This window comes from Saccopteryx leptura, chromosome X (genome assembly GCF_036850995.1).
Source record: "Saccopteryx leptura isolate mSacLep1 chromosome X, mSacLep1_pri_phased_curated, whole genome shotgun sequence".
Taxonomy (NCBI): Eukaryota; Metazoa; Chordata; class Mammalia; order Chiroptera; family Emballonuridae; genus Saccopteryx; species Saccopteryx leptura.
Window position 1 is genome coordinate 106,042,952 of NC_089516.1, and position 13,169 is coordinate 106,056,120.

At 36.6% G+C, this 13,169-nt stretch overlaps 1 protein-coding gene across 2 annotated transcripts in view; it reads right to left on the bottom strand.

Moving 5' to 3' along the window:
- Positions 1-13,169, bottom strand: part of LRCH2 (leucine rich repeats and calponin homology domain containing 2) — a 119,419-nt gene that overhangs the window by 18,735 nt on the left and 87,515 nt on the right. For both annotated transcript variants that reach the window (XM_066357148.1, XM_066357147.1), the window contains exons 12-13: positions 4,334-4,382; positions 4,139-4,255 (exon numbers count right to left, since the gene is read on the bottom strand). In XM_066357148.1, the coding sequence (XP_066213245.1) occupies positions 4,139-4,255; positions 4,334-4,382 (166 nt within the window). The remainder of the gene's footprint in view (positions 1-4,138; positions 4,256-4,333; positions 4,383-13,169) is intronic.

The window sequence follows — 13,169 nt, forward strand, 5'->3', positions numbered from 1 at the left end:
AACATCAAAAGGAAAAGATACAAATCAGGGAAGAAAAATATAAAGTAGAAATCAAGATTTTGCTGTTGGAAGGCTTAGATGAAGCTCCTATGAGGGGCTGTTTCAAAGCAGAAATGGAGGTGAAAGCCAGACTGCAGGGGTTAAGAATGATGAGAATGTAGAGACCTAGACATGACAAGTTTGGTCCTAAAAGAAAACAAAGAGATAAGGCAACAGTTGAAAGGAGAATCTGGAAGACTGGTGGAGACCTGAGCTCATTTATAAGATGGAAGGTAAAGAGATAAAGAGAACATTAGAAGAGTGAGCGGATAATTGATAAAGGAAAGAAACAGAATGATGAAGTCAAAATCTTAAATAATGACACTTGTATTATTGTTACTTTACTATTATCCTAATTAAAAATATCCATTATATGTGAAAACATAGAAAGATACTACTCAGTTTGTATTACTACACATATTTAAGGGTCCTAAAACCCAAAAGTTACTATATATAATACATGGATTTGAAAATAGTCCATAAGTCTAACATTTTACTAATTCAACTTGGCTGTCCTCAGTTAATCTTAGTAACTGAAGTTTTATTATATCAAAATTTAAATAACACAATAAAGCCTTGTTTAGAAACAGATGTCAATTCATCTCTGAAGCTAACATTAATTTCATAAAAAAGACTAAACTGTAAGCAAACTATCGCTCAGAACAAGTCAGGTTATTTAACAAGCCCACTGGCTTCCTTATTCCAGTATAAAATAAACTATAATCATAAATAAATAAACACACATATAAAAATATTTATCTTAGGGGTTAGCCTTTAAATTAAAACATTGTACTACATTTATGAAGTCAGATATGTATTTTATGAGTCACTATAAGGTTTTATCACAATAGTCATGAGATATACTACAAGGCAAACATATATGACATTTCAATAAATCAATATTTAAAAGTACCTAAGTATGGTTATTCTAATGTTCTTTAACATTTTGGTTTAGAAATCGTCAAATGCATTCAGAAATTCATGTTATCATTCTTATAAGAAATTAAATCTACTAATTTACATTAAAATAACATCAAGAAGGTCAGATTTTCATATTTTATATATATCTTATTAAAATAATATGAATATATTTATGTAAAATATTTTTTAAAAAGTAATGTATTTCCTAGAATAGCTCGACCTTGAGAAATGCAGTGATTTTATTATGGCAACAGGATTTTAAATTTTACTTATAGAGTAGTCCATAACAGTGGCCAGAGAATCTGAACGAGTTAATGTAACTCTCCTACAGTCATTTATTTACTCATATAATCTGACCCAATTTATCTTCTTGCTCACATAATCTGGCAAATATGTTGATTATTTTTCACTTACTTTTAGGGACTTCCCTGCAAAACAAAATTAGTCTTGGCAACTAATAAGAAATACTAGAGACAAACATACATAGAAATCTCAGTAAATATACTGAATAAACAGCACCATAAATAATTTACCATATAACAAAGAAATCCCATGGCTCAGTGATTTATATGCATTAGGATAAAGTTGCACAAAGGCTCTGTATGTTTCTTGACACAGCAAAGCAAAAGACGCCATCCCTGAGCAAACTCAGTGATAATTTGATATGTCTCGACAGTATTATATTTTAATATTTAATTAACTATAAATCCAGATTTAGTTCAGTAATTTATCTTATGAATAATCTTTTTGATTCTCAGGAGATAGGTAATTAAGAGAAATTTTAATTTTGAAAGAAAGACACTTCATAGAAATAGATGATGTTTTAATCATGAAAATATTGGAAACTCTGAGTAATAATTTGTATTTAATTTAGAAAGCAGTATCTCAACTTTATACTTTTTTAACATTTTAAGAAAAAGTTGTTGACATTCATTTTTAAAAATATCCTAACACTGACATCTTCTGACTACTAAGGAGAACTACATATATCCTTAAAACGTTTCCTAGTGATTGAAGCTGACCTTTGCACTTATTTATTAAATAGAAATGAACATTTGTTGAGTAGTGATTACGTCATGGAAACCCCAAAGATTATTTCATTTGATCTCTTAGCAATTTATAAAATAACAATATTATAAAACATATGTTTAAATCATAAATAAAATATTTATCAACAAATGCTGCTATTAAATTATTTTTAAAGGGTCATTAGGGCCTCTATTAAGACTTTATTGGGAGGTTCACCTGAATTACTGTAAAATATTTAAAAACAATAAAACTGTATTGATTTGAAACTGTTCATTTGATATCAGGCTATCTACAGTAACTAAACATGTGTTCAAATCATGACTCCGATGCTTATTAGCTAAGGGACCTGAAGCATATTACTTTGCCTCTCTGTGCCTCAATTTCCCCATCTGTAAAATAAAAATAATAATAATAATTGTATTTACTGCATAGAGTTGTTAAAAATATTACATGAGTTGATATTTTTAAATCACTTAAACAGTGCCTAGTGCTTAGTAGGTGCTACACAAGTGATTTTGCTAGACTTCGTATGCTTTTACTATACCAGTGGATTAAATAAATATTAGTCTTTTATTAGTTAAAAGTACTAAAATTTCCCCCACACCAGTCATTCATTGTTTCATCTATTAACAAATTCTATTGAGTGCCTTTGTTCAAGGCCCAATAAACTAAAAAAAAAGGGACTTTAACAGAAATACCAGAATGTAAATATAACTACCAGTTTGTAAAAGGTTAGGACAAATAGGCTTTCACTATTACTGATCAGGGTTCTGTTTAGAAGGTCTTTTCCTTTTTTCCAAGTATGTGTTTTGCTTCTTCATTATCTCTTGTACTGATCAGGTAACATGAGGCTCATCAGATTCAGTAAGTATTTGTTGAAGGATGAAACTTATCACAGACTTCTTAAGCCATATGACATTTCTGTTTTGGTCATATGATACTACCTCCAAATATATATCATTATCTCATATAAAAGAACAGATTAATGTACATAAAGACCAACTGCTAGCAAACAGAAAAACATGAAATAGATTCCTATTTATTAGTGATGTAAACTTCAAATAATCTATACTTTAGCTTAGAACTATGTATTCTGATAAAATTATTAGTATTATTAGTAAATAAAAATGAAACTTTGGGAAACAGAAAAAGTGCACAAAGACAATAGAATTTGCTATTCATGGGGGAGGAGCTTTGCACTGTTCATATGAGTCAGAATTCCAATAATAGATTGGCTAGTACTAAAGATTATTCAAATTGCAATGATTGGCATCTGCAAATTAACTGACCTAAACCATAAATAGACACTATTACAATACTTACAAAGTTCTACACAGTAAAATTTCATTGAAACGATGCTAACTAAACTATAGGATAATTCAGATGGTCTGAGCTTTTAATTTAGTTAAAAGACTGCATTAAGAAATTTACTATTGGGCCTGACCAGGCGGTGGTACAGTGGATAGTGTCAGACTGGGATGCGGAGGACCCAGGTTCGAGACATCGAGGTTGCCAGCCTGAGCGAGAGCTCATCTGGTTTGAGCAAAGCCCACCAGCTTGGACCCAAGGTCTCTGGCTTGAGAAAGGGGTTACTGGGTCCGCAACAAAAAACTGATGATTGATGCTTCTCATCTCTCTCCGTTCCTGTCTGTCTGTCCCTATCTATCCCTCTCTCTGTCTCTGTAAAAAAAAAAAAATCTACTATTGTAATAAGAAAAAAATTGACAAGAAAATCATCATTTTCAGAACCACATAAATAGCATTTATTTACACAGAAACAATTAGATACTGATTGCAAGTACATGTTAAATATTAAAACAAATCTTGTAAAGACCTTCTTGGATCAATTCTTTTAAGACATTACTACATACTGCCACAACTAGCAGAATAGCAAACATTACATCTTTCTTGTAAAGAATTTGATAAACCAAAACTCAGATTTATCTACTCATTCTTAAATTATTCCGTATTACTGAATATTATAGATATAATTAGATCATGTCATCTATACCACATACAAGTAGGAAATTAAGATAAAATAACACATTTATTATATGTAACTGTATTTATATTCTACCTTATTAATATGTAACAAAACTGATAAAATCAAGCTAATTACAAGGTAAATTCGACAATTTTAATAAAGTACCTTAAAATATTCTTTTCTTATCTGTTTGCTCCGCCTCCTTTCTTCACTCTGCCAGATTATAGGTTGAGATACTGGCCACTGTTGTTCATCTGTTTGATCCTTCTGATTTTCTAAAGGCTATAATGAGACAATTTGTTTTAACTAAATAAATGAGAACAAAATACTAGATATGATAATAATTTAATTTCCTCTTACCTGCCATGTGAAAGGTGACAATGGTGAATTAACTTCATCTGCTGAGACACTAAAAAATTAAAGATGCCTTAATATGTTAAAATATTTGGAATTACCTTTAAATATACCTTATGAACATATTATGTAATTTTCTTTTTTTTACCAAGAACCTAAAGAATTTATTCATGCCTATGCTTTGAACTAATAACATAAAGTTGACAAAAACATATTTAATCCCCAATCAATTATAATCCTTTAAAAAAAAACCAAAATGGGTTTATTTAATATCACCCTATGCATAGGACTACTCTAAGGACTTTTGAGGAGCTAAAAGAAATATAATATCTAGCTAAGTCATAAAAAAGAACAGATAGCATATTTATTATATTAAAATCATTACCCAAAACTAAAACTAAAACAAAAACAAAGAGAAAAAACCCACACCTTAGTAATTCTTTTTTGTCTGTTGAATTACTGGTTATAAGCTTGTAACTCTTCATTCTGACACACAGGGGCTATGGTAAAAATTCTTTTAAGCTAGTTTCTTGTGGAGTAAGTTAAACTGCATACTATAGTTACACAGCAGATTTGAACTAAGAGTTCCTTTAAATCAACAAATAAAATGTCCACTTGAGATGGTATTATTCAACAGTTATGGAACTTCAGTACAGTACAGTAAGAAAAGCACATTTAAAAATTAGAAATATACAAATTTTCAAAATATATAGAATACATAATTGCCCAAAGGGGAAAAAACACAGAATATCTATTATTATTATTTTAAAGAATATTCTGACAGAGCATTTGCCACCTCTGTGTCTTTATTTTTAAATTTTATTTATTTATTTTTTAGAGAAAGTAGAAGGAAGAGAAAGAGAGAGAGAGAGAGGCAGAAACATCAATTTGTTTCTATATGTGCCCTGACTGGGAATTGAATCAGTAAACTCTGCATACCAGACAGTGCTCTAACCAACCAAGCTACTTGGCTAAGGAAAAGTCTATTATTATTTTATGGGTTTTTTTAGGTGCAAGGAGGGGAGATAGTGAAGTAGACTCTCGCATGCACCCCAACCAGGATCCACCCAGCAACCCAGTCTGGGGATTATGTTTGAATACTGAGCTATTTTTAGTGCCTGAGGCTGACACACTCCCACAGAGCTATGATCAGTGCCCAGAGCATTGCTGGAACCAATCGAGCCACTGGCTGCAAGAGGGGAACAGGGAGAGGGAAGAAGCAGATGGTAGCTTCTCCTGTGAGCCCTGACCAGGAATAGATCCCCGGATATCCATACATAGGATTGAAGCTCTATCCACTGAGCCACCAGCCAGGGCCACAGCCTATTATTATTAACAGAAGTAAGGTTAACAGTTACAGAGAATATATATAAGCGAATAGTTTTCCTTTAATCAATTATAAAAAGTTATAAAATATATTAGAAAAAAATCTCATTTATAAAAGAAAAGTAAAAGATATCTTGGACATGCTTAAGAAAAAACTACAATTGTCTTATAAGGACCTTCAATAACTGGAAAGTTCTTGTACAGAAAGACTAAATATTATGGGTATATTTTCTCCTTTAAACTGATAGCTGAAATGAACTACAATAATAGAAAAAAAAGAAATATATTTCAGCTTGTTTTAGAAATTTGATAAAAGAGTTTCAAAGTCAATTTGGAAGAATTGATGATTAAGAAAAGTTACATAATAAAAAGAAGTTGCGCACTAGGAAATTATACATATTCTATTAAATGACAGAAATAATTAGTATGAGCTCCAGAATCTATAAATTTCTTTCGGTGAAAGAAACATGCAGGAGCACAAGTAGAAGAACTTTAGTTAAAAATAAAGTTTTAAATCATTATCGAAATGATGGATTATACAACAAATAGTATTGAGACAACTGGTTAACCAATTGCAAAATACACACAGAAGGAAAAAAGAAAAAGGGAGAGGAGAATAGGGAGTGAGAAAATGGACAGAAGGGAGGGAGAAAGGAAAATAACTAGATTTTTTGTCATATCAAAAACCAAAATTCATGAACCAAAAGAGTTAAACATAAATAAAGATGAAATCACATAATTATTTGAAAAATATGTGAAAAATATGGACAGTAATTTTTTAAATGTTGTGGTGGAGAGGGCACATTGAAAGAAACAATGAAAACTATTGACAAACTACATAAAATATAAAAATCAGACTTTGTATCTGGCCAAGATCAAATTAACAGTGACCAGATTTATACCCTGACTGAAAACAACAAAAGAACAGACAAAATACATAAAATTATACTTTCCAAGACATTAAATATCAAGCAAAATAAGACATCTACCCCTTAGACATTGGTAACAAGCTAGGCAAGCCCCACAATTGAGTCAGATAGGTTTAGGAAGAGAATTACCAGGCCACAGGTCAGGTGGGGCCCACGAAGCTATCCGAATTTAAGAAATAAAGCTGGGTGCCAGGGGGGGAAATGGTAGATGGAGTTAATAGGACAAAATAACAAAGAAAAAAAATTGCACACAGGAAAAAGTTAAGAGCTCTACAGAAGCATCCTTCAAATTTACAGCTGTGTACTGAATGCTCACTGGTAGTACATGTGAGGAAACTACCCTAGAAGGATCACACATAACAAGTCATAACACCAAGTCCCAAAAATATCAAATTGTTGTCCAATAATTTAACATCCCAGAACAAAGTTAAAGAATATAAAAATACTATACTATCTGGGACCCAAGTAGGTAAAGATCACAATGTCTGATATTCAATCAAAAATTTAACCAGGCACCCTGGCTGGATAGCGCAGTTGGTTAGAGCAGTGGTCCCCAAACTTTTTTGGGCCACAGACCGGTTTAATGTCAGAAAATATTTTCACGGACTGGCCTTTAGGGTAGGACAGATAAATGCACAAAATTATGTGATCGGCGTAAAACCTGTGGTATTTTTAAATATAATTGTTGAACTTATGAGACAAGCATCAAGAGTGAGTCTTAGACGGATGTAACAGAGGGAATCTGGTCATTTTTAAAAAATAAAACATCATTCAGACTTAAATATAAATAAAACAGAAATAATGTAAGTTATTTATTCTTTCTCTGTGGACCTGAACCAAATGGCCCACAGACTGGTACTGGTCCACGGCCCAGGGGTTGGGGACCACTGGGTTAGAGGATCTGTCCTGAAGTGCAGAGAGGTTGATGGTTTGATCCCTGGCCAGGGCACACAAAGGAATGTATCAATGTTCTTCTCTCTTTCAAATCAATAAACAAAATTAAAAAAAAATTCAAGCACGTAATGTTCAGGAAGCTAAAGGAAAAGACTGAACATGTTAAGTACAGGCATGATATAAAATAGATAAAATCAAAGTTTAAGAGAGAAAAATGTATACCTGAAATTAAAAATAAACTGGATGGAATTAAATACAGACTAGACATTTCATAAGACTGCCAAGTGAACATAAAGACTTACAAAAGAGCTAGCAAAAATCAAACACGGAAAGAAAAATACTGAAGTAGAATGAATAGATCATCACTGATCTGTGGGAAAATTCCCATGGCCTAGTCTACATATAGTTAAGGTTCCAGAAGATTAGGCAGGTGAGAGAAAGGATATTTGAAGAAATAAGGACCTTAATTTCCAAATTTTATGAAAACAATAAAATTCAAGAAACTCAATGAACTTTAAGCAAAAAAACCCAAAAAAACATGAAAACTATATTAAAATACGTAATAATCTAATTACTTAAAAACAAATGACAGAGAAAATGTATAAAGCAGACAGAGAAAAAAAGACACACTAGGGTTTAGGAAACTAGAATTGACAACAGAGTTCATACTGCAAACAACAATCCAGAGAACAATTAAGAAACCTCTTTAAGATACCAAAAGAACACAAAAATGTCAACCTAAATTTTGTACTAGCGGAAATATCTTTCAAAAATGAAGCCAAAATAAAGAAATTTTTACACGTACAGAAGCTGAAAGTATTCAACATGAGTAGACCAACAACAGTAAAAGTAATATTAAAGTATCTTTTTCAGGTAGAAGGTAAATAATGTATATGGAAATATAGAACTGCACAAGGGAATAAAAGTCACTGGAGATAGTAATTAAGGGAGTAAAGATTAAAGAAATTATTCTGATTATTTAAATATATTTATACCTTGGCCAGCTGGCTCAGTGAATAGAGCACGGTCCTCACATTGAGCTTGCAGGCTCGATCACCATTCAGGGCACACAGGAGAAGCAACCAATAAGTGCGCAATTCAATGGAACAACTAAGTAGAACGAGTTGATGCTTCCCTCTCACACTCTCTTTCCCCCTTTTCCTTTACCTCTCTCCCCCAAATCAATGAGAATTAAAAAAAAACCAAATATCTTTAAAAACAATTGACTATTTAAAGCAAAACTAGTAACAATTTGTTACGCATTTCTAACACATACAGAAGTAAAATGTTATGGCAATATCACAAAAACCAGATAGAAGAAATACAAATATACTGGATGTTCTTATATACAAAATAGCAAAATGACACTTGAAAACAGACTGTGCTAAGTCAAATATTACACTTTAAACCCTAAAACAACCACTAACACGAGGTAGAGATAATAAGCCCAGAAAGGAAATAAATAGGAAATTTAAAATACAGTGTGATCGTAAAATCATGATGCACTTTTGACTGGTCACAGGAAAGCAACAAAAGACGACAGAAATGTGAAATCTGTACCAAATAAAAGAAAAACCCTCCCAGTGTCTGTAGGATGATGTGGCAGCATGTGCGCATGCACAGATGATGACATAACACCGTGTATACAGTGGAGCAGCCCAGGGACATGCCAGTCAAGATGTGGACGGTACAGAGGAAAGTTCAGTGTGTTCTGTGGCTCACTAAATTCGAATCCATGACCAAAGTGCAACGTGAATATCAGTGTGTTTATAATGAATCTCCACCACATAGGAATAACATTACTCAGTGGGATAAGCAATTGAAGGAAACCGGCATTTTGATGGAGAAACCCCGTTCTGGTAGACCATCAGTCAGTGACGAGTCTGTAGAGGCTATACGGGATAGCTACCTAAGGAGCCCTAAAAAATCTGTGCATGAGCCCACATCAAACTGCACTGAATAGTATGAAACTGGGAGAGTTTTCCTTTTACTTGGTGCAGATTTCACATTTCTATCATCTTTTGTTGCTTTCCTGTGACCAGTCAAAAGTGCATCATGACTTTTCGGACACACTGTATAATTCAAAAGATGCAATAAAGAGAGAAAAGACAGCTACAAAGGATAAGACAAAAAGGAAACACATGAGACAGTAGATAATAGATTTAAACCCACTGATGCCAATATTACATTAAACATAAACAATCTTAACACTGTAATTAGAAGTCAGATTGTCAGATTCAATAAAAAAGGAAAACGATATAATACCCAACTACAGAAACCAACTTTCTCCTTAAAGACACAAATAGGTTAAAAATAAAAGGATGGAGAAAGATATAACATATTAACACTAATCAAAAGAAAGCTAGAGTGACTATATTAATATCAAAACAGTAGACTTCAGAGCAAAGTTGATTACTAGGAATACAAAGGAAGTCATTTCATAATGTCAAAGGTGCATATTCGCCAAGGTGACATTTCAATTCTAAACATTTATGTATCTAAAAACAGCGTCAGGATAGATGGAAAAAAAAGATAGAATTTTAAGGAGAAGGACAAATCAACAAGTAGTTTTGGAGATTTCAGTAGTCTTAATATCTGATAAAGCTGACACTGTAGTTTGCATAGGGGGTGCTGGGGTGGTGATGCAAATATTAAAAAAAGAAGTATATATTCAGAGTATCAGATGGCAGCAGAAGTATACATTTAGAATGTCAGATGTTTTAAGTTCCAAGGAGAAAAAAGTATGGGAAAGGGATGAAGAACTGGGAGGCATGCTTTGAGAAGAACTAACGAAGAGAATGAGGCAAGAGAGGAAGATAGTCAGAAGCCAAATACTCAATAGGTGTAGAAGTCCTTAAAGAACTCTAGTTTTTATTCTAAATGAGATGGGAAGTCAGGGCCCTGGCCGGTTGGCTCAGCGGTAGAGCGTCGGTCTGGCGTGCGGGGGACCCGGGTTCGATTCCCGGACAGGGCACATAGGAGAAGCGCCCATTTGCTTCTCCAACCCCCCCTCCTTCTTCTCTGTCTCTCTCTTCCCCTCCTGCAGCCAAGGCTCCATTGGAGCAAAGATGGCCTGGTTGCTGGGGATGGCTCCTTGGCCTCTGCCCCAGGCACTAGAGTGGCTCTGGTCGCAACAGAGCAAAGCCCCGGATGGGCAGAGCATCGCCCCCTGGTGGGCAGAGCATCACCCCTGGTGGGTGTGCCGGGTGGATCCCGGTCGGGCGCATGCGGGAGTCTGTCTGACTGTCTCTCCCCGTTTCCAGCTTCAGAAAAATACAAAAAAAAAAAAAAGGAAGTCATTAGAGAATTGTAAACAACATAATCTGACTTACATTTAAAAAATATCAAACTGAGAGGGAAGAAAGATGGCAACAGAGTAGACAGACATTCCAACTGACACTTCCCAAGAACAAATTGCAATACAACATAATTTAAGAACAATCATCCTGAAAAACCAACTTTGGACTAAACTAAGAAGACTCTTCAACCAAGGATCACCAAAGAAGCCACGCCGAGACTGGTAGGGTGGGAGGAGATGCTGAAAGGGCTGTCCAGCTCCCAGGAGCTAGTGGCGACCTGGAGAGACTCTCACAGCAGGGTGGGTTGCCCTGAGAAGTGTGGGTGATCAGCCCCAGGCCCAGAGCCCAAGCCTACAGCCCCAAGCCTAGAAGAGGCACCCAGAGCCTGAGCTTACAGCCCCACAGCCTAGAGGAGGCACTGTTGGGCAGATAAAATATATTATGCTCACTTTGTTAAAGATGGCGCTGCCCACGTGGAGGCCGTCGCCCAGGTGATATTGGGGGCGGGCTGTGGGCAGGCAGAATCCTTGTAGTCTGGGGCTTGGTTTTGGGATTAAGCCTTTTCCACCCTTTTTGATGTGGGGTGGTACAATCCCATCATGTCTCTGATAAGTGACTTTGTATTAGAGACTTCCCTATTTTGTATTTTGTATTAAAGGTTTTGATTTCTACACTATAAAATGGGGGCAGAATGGGAGCTTGCTCTCTTTTAGTTCCTGAGATCAGCATTAGACAGGAGAGAGCAGAGAGAAGAGCAGAGAAAGGCCATGTGGAGGAGGCCAGGAGAAGCAGCCAAGGTGGCGGAGTGTTGAGTGAGAAGCCAGTTAGTGCAGAGTTTGTGCAGGGAGAAGGAAAGAGATGGGGAACAGAGATGAATAAATTCTGGTGAGCTAGAAACCTTTGATTCTAGGAAACTTGGATAAGTCAGTAGCTTTGTGAGCACTGAATATGAGTGGGTTTTGGAGCCCAGTGTGTGTTTTTACTTGCCCGCCAGGTGCAAGCTAGGATTAAAGATAATGTCCCATCAGTTTTTGGGTCCGTTGTTTCTTTACCGACTGTCTGAATCCAATGCGAACCTGCATGGGCCAGGCAGCTGTGATAGTGGCCCTGGCTACTGGCTTTACAGGCACCCAGACAGCATTTAGCTGTGAAAAGAGCCGGGTTTCTGTCTGTGAGAAAGAGATAGCTTTCTGAGACTCAGATTCTGTCTTAAAGGGCCGCACAGAAACCTTCATTCACAGCCACTTACCCAAGGCTCCGGGGGAGGGAGAGCTGAGAGGACTGGAGTTATGTGAGGAGAGTGTAAAGTTGGAAGCCCAAGTAGAGACACTGTGGGGGATGGCCACCTTGACTCCTGTGCTGAGTCATTCTCCAATACTGCAGTCACCATGTTTCTTGGGTGAAGCAGTCCCCTCTGAGTGTCATCAGTCTGGGGAAAAGCAGCTACTCCGCCCTCAGAAGTCTCTCCTACCTCAGGGATGGCAACTGGTCATTCTGAGAGGCCAGGAAGTAGGGGGTGTGCCAGTGACTCAGTTTTCTGGTGTTAAAACAGGAGCTCTACCCCACCCACACTCCCCTGAGTCTATGACTGGTGCTTCCACTTCACAAGAGACTCAGTTGAAACTGTGGGCGGGCAGACCACACCTCCGGGTCTCAGAGGCCACACCCACCACACTCCTGGTGGTTCACCCTACTGGTCTGTGAAAAATGTCTGGACTAAAACCTGGGGTCAAGGGCGGAGCCACACCCACCACACTTCTTAATTGCTAAAATGCCACAGGCTCTAGACTGCAGCAGAGGTTTTTTCAGTGGCTGAGCCTGTCAAGCAGCCAGCAGACAGGCTGAAGGTGAGATTCAGGGAAACTTGTCTATTTGAGCAGAATTTCCCTTAGGACCTGAGTGGGTAAAAGGCAGCCTAGCAGTGCCGCTTGGTATTTCCATGTATACCTGGGCCTAGTAGAGGCAGCCACAAATTCTGAATTGCTTGTAGCTCCAAAAAGGTTGCTGAGGGCCAGTCACGGGCGGTGTCTCCCACTGGTCTGCACTGGGTTCCTCCTAGGGAGGCCCAGGGCTGTCATATCTGGGGGCCAGCTGCACAAAGCATTGGGTTCAGGACTAACAACCCTTGCTAGAGTGGTATCTTAATGAAAATCTCCTCAGAGCCAGCCTAGCTGAGGCGAGTTCTACTCTCTGTGATCAGCACCAGCACAGTGGCTCATGTGCATTGGATAGGGTGGAACTTCACAGTCAGTTGGTCTGGGTGCTGGATATCCTAGCCTGCTGGGCTAGAATCCACAGGGAAAAGGGAGAGAGGCTTGGAGCATGGACATTTAAAGTGTGGGTCCCTGTGAGTCTATTGTTGAATCTCACTGAGGAGCACAGGCAGCCCCAGGA